This window comes from Musa acuminata, unplaced genomic scaffold (assembly GCF_036884655.1).
Source record: "Musa acuminata AAA Group cultivar baxijiao unplaced genomic scaffold, Cavendish_Baxijiao_AAA HiC_scaffold_1072, whole genome shotgun sequence".
In the NCBI taxonomy this organism is placed as follows: domain Eukaryota; kingdom Viridiplantae; phylum Streptophyta; class Magnoliopsida; order Zingiberales; family Musaceae; genus Musa; species Musa acuminata.
The window spans coordinates 153476-160202 of record NW_027021286.1 but is presented as its reverse complement, the minus strand read 5'-3'; the positions used below and the strand labels follow the sequence as shown (position 1 = coordinate 160202).

General features: G+C 36.1%; 1 protein-coding gene across 2 annotated transcripts; it reads left to right on the top strand.

The window, feature by feature from the left end:
• Positions 1–277: 277 nt before the first annotated feature.
• On the top strand, positions 278–5684 carry LOC135585747 (uncharacterized). Of its 2 annotated transcripts, none has more exons than XM_065177650.1 (5): positions 278–477; positions 925–1323; positions 2763–2914; positions 4307–4443; positions 5310–5684. In XM_065177650.1, exons 2-5 carry the CDS (start codon positions 1097–1099, stop codon positions 5475–5477), a joined length of 684 nt encoding a protein of 227 aa, XP_065033722.1. In that variant the 5' UTR covers positions 278–477; positions 925–1096; the 3' UTR covers positions 5478–5684. The 2 variants fall into 2 exon arrangements, with proteins under 2 accessions (XP_065033722.1, XP_018679052.2); XM_018823507.2 differs by having other exon boundaries at positions 296–477; positions 928–1323.
• Positions 5685–6727: the final 1043 nt, after the last annotated feature.

The window sequence follows — 6727 nt, the reverse complement described above, 5'->3', positions numbered from 1 at the left end:
TTCTTTTTGATAATGACGTCCAAGTTTTATTTATAAAAATAAAAATAATGACATATATATATATATGTATATATATATATATATATATATATATATATATATATATATGTATGAGATGGAAGGACAAGTCCACGTCACGTACTGACGCGGCTCGCTAACGGAGGATTTTAACGTTTTTGTGGAAACGGCAGGGTGGCACGTCAGCTTGCGGGGGAGGCTGACGGCGGACCGCGACATGAAGGCGCAACCGATGGTTACAACACGACGAAACCAACCTAATTGGAATCCACCCACCCATCGAATCCGTTCGTCGTCAAGAGGCAGCAAGAATCTGTGGCTTTTCACCTCCCGTCGTCGTCGTCTTAGCCACAGGTTCTTCCATCCAACCCTCACCTAATCCTCTCTCTTTCTCTGCTTCATGTGACGCGTTCCCGGCAACTCCATCTCCGGCCGCACATCGCGGCTAGGAGCTCCCTGGTACTGATTTCGCCCTTTTGTTTCGTTTTTCTGTAATTAATCTGTGTCATGTGAATTCCTCGGTACGTGGAAAGCCCAAAGCTTCCATCTTTGTTGTTCTGTGAGTCTGTGACGACGCGGAGAATCGTTGGGTTTGTGAATCTCGGGTTTTGGGTTTAACGAGACGGAAGAATTGAGTATGCGTTGCTCTTGCGATCTACGCCACATCAAAAAGATTAAAAAAAAAAACACAAACGCTGAATTGCTTGTTAGGTTTTGCTATGGCTTGTTTGGCGAGTGTTGGATCTTTCCGGCTCTATGGGTGTTTCCTTTTGTTGGTTGGATTCTTTGTATCGAAATTTGGTTTTTTGAGGAAAGAATTCTCAATTATGCAATTGGTTTATGACTTGGGATGCATCATGACTGAATGCATGTAGTGAATTCTGTTTGATGTTTTTTGTTTGTCAGAAGGGCCCGGTTTATGCTGGAATTCTACTGCAACAAAAACTTTGGTTAGTTCTTTGGGGCAGAGTAGGTTGTGGAAGTCTTTACTTTTTAGGGGGGAAAAGGAGGAGTTTGTTGGGAACAGATTTGTAGTGAGAGACTGAATCTTCTGTAACATTTTTTAGTGTGGAACCTTATGACGGAGGGTGATCATGTATTTGGAAAGCTTCCCGATCATCTTCTCATAGAAATTTTTGTCCGCGTACCTATCTGTGAGTGGTCTCAGGTCTCATGTGTCAACAAGCACTGGGCTGCGATATTTCGAGGGGAGAGCTTCTGGCAAACTGCTGTCATCAGAACCTGGCCGTTTGCTTGCCAGAGGAAACGGTGGCCTGGACCCATTCCTCGTGGTTCTGGTAGGAGGTGAGTTTTCTGGAAAAAAAAAAACTTATGCATTCCTGCTTATTTATTCATTTGCTGTTTCTTTTGATGAATCCCATACCCAGTTAGCTTAGAACAGTTTCTTTGTTTTCTTTCCTCCCTTATTTTGTCATATTTTGTTCCCTTTTCGTAAACATTGGCAATTCAAACAAAAATTCGTTTTGCGCCAATTTTGTCTGATTAGCGAGGGCTATATTTTAATAACGAAGGAGATACTCTTTAGCTTTGTACAAAAAAAGTGCATGGCATCTGTTTGTATTATGAAACTTTAGCCGGTGATTTATAATTATGTGTAATCCCCTAAAACACATGAATTAGGGTTTTTGCATTTGTCTTCTCCAGGGTGTACTTTCTCGTGCGCTAATCCAGTTGAAAATATATCTAGTGATTCCATGTGAGATCTCGTAATGAATAACATGGAAAAGTGAGTAATTCATTGATTGTGAAACCATAACTTGTGAAATAAAATCATAAAGTTCCAGGAAGCACGGTGGAAAAGGTTTGCTCACTAAAAGTCTAGTAGCGTCAAGAAAGTAGATCAGATAGGTTCAACGCGCATTTTGAACAGCTAATGTCAATATAGGAAATGCTTGTAGAAGACTGAATCCCGAGAACATAAACCTCTATTAGTGAGGTGCCTGCACAGAAGTGCTATAGCAATGTTAGAATCAGGGTCTTAATGAAGTTACATGGCTTACTAATTAGGTGAATTTATATGCTGGACTTAAAGTCTGTAAGAACTGCAACAATCTCATCTTCTAATTTAAATTGATTTGTTATTACAATACCAATTATGAAATCTTTTGTGTTTTCTGTTCATAACAGAAGTCTAGTTTACAGAGAATTTTTATTGATGATTAGCTCTATTAGTGCAGAAGTTTGTATATTATGGATTATGTCATATAGGTAGATGCCATTTTGTTCGACTTCTCAGGCTTATCTACCTAAATGATGAAAATCAGATGATGAAATCCAAACTAACTCGATTTATTTGTCAGGCTAGTATGTTATCTCCTCATGCATGCTTTTGACAAGGCAATGTGCTCTTATCTGTCCAATCTGCATCTTTAAATCCATAGTTAAATACCACCCTGTCTCGGCAAGCATGCTTTTTGACAGTGCTTAAAGTGTTTGCATGTACCTGACGTTAACCACGGGTGATAGCCATTTTAGTGGACATTGGGTAATTCAGGTCTAATATATAAATCAGAAATAATCAATCTCTGACTGGAAATGTGAGAAAAATAGATGAAGTAATTAATTTTTTGTGAAGTCTTGTCAATCAACAAGAAAAAGTGAGAAGGTTCCTATAGATGCAATGTATTGTTGTATTTCTTGTTATTTTTTGCAAGAGTCAAAAATTAATTTTGTGTTTATTCCAACAAGAGTTTGCTAACTATTGTATTGTTTTCATGGAACAGGAGATATGCAGCATTATATGTTAGTGAACACATTATTGCATCAAATGGTGAAATTGACGAACTTTTGGGTCATGCTTACTTGTATCTTAAAGAGCAGCTTGAGCTTTCAACAATGACTCCTCCTTCTAGCATCCTACATGGAACCATGATTGGTTGGTTTTTTATCTACAATGCTCTTTTTTCCCTTGCTTGACACATCCTTTATCTGTATTGGTTGTTTTGGATTAGAGAGAGCTGAATAACCTGACAACAGAAGGATCATTTAGAAAATATCGTTCTTCTTTATGGCTTCCAGTAGAATTGTAGGTATGAAATTTGACTTCACAATCGGAAATGAGATGACCTAGGCTGATTGACTTTTATATTGTAATATGTCTTTTTTGATCTATTCGCTAGTTTGCTAATAAGAACTTTTTTTAATATACCAGAAGGGATAACAAAATCATGTTGCTGAACCTTTCCTTAGTCACAATTGTTTCATCATTGCCAATCTTGAACCTTCAATAACATAAACATACATACTTTTTTACTGTTGCCTCACTTTGCTTTCTTACTGTTTTAATGGGCTCTAGCATGGAATGTACTTTGAAAATATTTCAGAAATGTTAATCACACATTGCTGCCACTGAAATGACGATTCTGATATGGGTGCTTTTTATTTGTAGAAGATAAAACAAAAAATTTTTATCATTTGAACAATTGAAGGCAGTTCTCGGTTGAGGATATGATGAGAAAATTGTTTGATTTGGTCTGGACATGTTCAAACTAGACTCATAAATGCACTAGATAGGCAAGGTGAGTTAACTCAGATTGGTGATGTGAAGAGAGATGTAGGAAGAGTAGTTAGGCTAGTTCTTATTATAACCAACAAGAAATTATTGTATAGATTCTTAACTGGACCAGTCATTTGTCAATAGAGCTTGATGAAAGAAGCCATATGGGCAACCTCCTTGCTGATGTTGTTGTACCAAATCCCAAGTTCAAAACCTGTCGAGAAATTGATCGATGAATATTCACTGTTGAGTGTTTCATGATGCTCATGAGCCTCCGTGATGCTGCAGACTGTCCGGGTTTGCCAAATTCTACTGCATCCATATCTTTGCAGTGTTATTTTACCTGCAAACAATTTCTACACAGGGACTCAGTTCATATCCGCACAGCTTACTTGAGAGCAGCCGAATATGCTCCTTCTCACCATAGAAATATCTGAAGGTCTATGAAACCATGACAAGAGTTTTAGCCATTTTTAGCTCCATAATTACTATTGCCTTAAGAATTGGAATTGTAAACATAGTTCTTAGACACTTTGCTTCAAGATATTCTCAACTTTCTATTCTAAGTACTACCTTCAGACAATTAGTAAAGTCGGTATGGGAATTATAGATCACCTAGGATCATGGCTTAATTGTTTCTTGAGTTTCACGTTTCTTTCTGCTCCATCATCATAGTGAATATGATTATACCATGCCTTCCTTTATTGGTCTGTATTTGCAGTAACATATATGATTCTATAACTAATCACAGAGGTCTTGTTTCCCTGTTAGATCAATTTATTGCCTGTGGTAGGTCAAGAGACAAGGCTCATGAGCTTGCTTCAGAGATTTGGCTAGCAGTCATCAACAATCTTGAAGAAAATCAACACACATTTTTGCTGTTAAAACGTCTTGCACAAGAGGGAGATGTAAGCATCTTTGTTTCTTCCATTCTCTTTTCATGGTATAAATTTTGGCTTCCTCATGGTTTGTAGATAGAAACAAAAGACAATAATGACTACTGTTATTATAGAGTAATAATTTTTACATTCAGATTTTCCTTTAAGTCCCTTGGAAACAAATATTTGGTGTATGGATTACCTTTTATTGAAAATCATTATAAGATGTGCTAAGCAAGTGCTCTACGGTACATTTGCCTAACCTAATTTATATGATTCCTCGATGCCATACGTTAGGCAATGCCTAAATTTCCTTTGGGGTTAATGCTGGCCCTTTTATCCACTATTCAGAATTTCAGATATTCTGCCAGTGTACCAATTCGATGTTAAAAAAGGAGAAGATTCACATACGACACTCTTGCCAGCATTAATTTTGAAAGGCCATTGGTTTAAGACAAATCAAATATTACTGCTCAAGTTAGCTACTAATGTTGCCTTTCCAACGTGGGTAAACTAGTGTGCTGCATACCGTTCCTCACTCTAGCATGACCACTTTCAGTTGTCTGCATAACAATGGAATCTGTACCACTTTGTGCTATTCCATCTCATTTGAGAGGTTGGTTGGAATTATGATGGGTCCATCAAATGGCCATCGGATGACACACTATTATGTATGACTTTTGAGTAGCAATTGCAACATACAGATATAATTTTTAGCAATAATACTAGTGTGACATTCAGTAGACAAGATCCTCTTGTTATTTGTAGATGAAATTATCTTGTTAGAATTGGGTTAACTTGGCATTCAAAGATAAACTATGTTCGGATGCTTTTAATTCATTACACGAAAAGAAATTCATGTCGAGCGTAACGATTCATCGTTTTCTTTCATGCAGTTTTTTCTTCCATTTCCCTACACAAGATCCTACAAGGTGCTGTGCAGGGTATTCGAGAAGCTGTTTACTGACTTCCGCGATTGTTTGAGCCGTGAAGATTACTATGATGTGTTGGCATGTGCCAAGTCAAGGTTCCGGCCAATCCCATCCACTTGGCTGGGGTACTAGCTCTGTGCATTTCTGTTAGTTGCCGGTTGAAACTTTATATGCAGTTGGTCATCTCATTTTGTGCCAATACCCATGATCAGCTTTTCGCAAGCTTCGACAAGCTATTTATATGTTTGGGTTTGGACTAGTCGTAATTTTTCATCTCAGATTGTGCCTACCATCTGCAAATGAATTGTCTTATAAAAAATACATGTAGCACTTGTTTCAGCTGAGCTTATAACTGTCTATCATATCAATCTCAGTAACTCAATTGTCTGCAGATCCAACTTCGATTGCATTGGAATGTCTTGCAGGTTGAGTTAAATTTGATTAAAATTCTTTTATGGTTCTTTTATTTTTACCTTTCATATGTATAAACATAAAACATGTGCACTAATATTGAACTGGTTGATGGGTAATTTACTAGAAAAAGTCTCTATTGGCACCTCTTAATTGATTTTTTTTTTCAAGGGGCACTTTATTTTTTTAAAAAAATTGATAATGTCGTTGAATCCGATTATTTCAAATCACAAATCCATGGGATCCAATTTTGTCGAATTTATGAGTGAGTGTAATTAAAATATCTTCATCAAATCAATTCAAATTATTCTAAGACTACTAACACATTATACTAACATATTTACTATTATTTTTTAAGTTTCTTATGATTTTAGGATGAATAATTATTTTAATAAGATATTTTTAGGTTAAATCAGTGATCAAGTGTAACTCGTTGAATTTTTATTAAATCTATCTAAACTTTCTTCAAAATTAATAGGGTGAGATGATAACACATTTAATATTATTATTTTTTATTTTTATGAATTTAAAATAATTAATTTTTAAAATAAATTTTTTTTAATTAAATATATAATCGAATATAATTCAAATGTAATACGAGTGAAGTGTAACTCTTTAAAATTTCATTAAATTTATCTAAGTTTTTTCAAAACTATTAAACTAAGATATTAATTTATTTAATATTATTATTTTTTTATTTTTAATATAAAATTAAGATGATTAGTTTTTGAAATAGTATATTCTTTATTTGTAATAATAATTTTAATTAAACCGTGATAAAAGAGGAGGAGAAGGGGAAAGAGGCGACGATGGAGAGGTGACGATGGAGTGTGAGGAGGATAAGAAGTGGGGAGGAGGAGGAACCGTTACTGGAGATGGAGTGGAAGAGGAGTAGGAGGCGACGGAGTGGGAATAGGAGGAGCGGTTGAGGTAGAGTGGGAGGAGGAGATGATGGCGGAGGAGAAGAATGC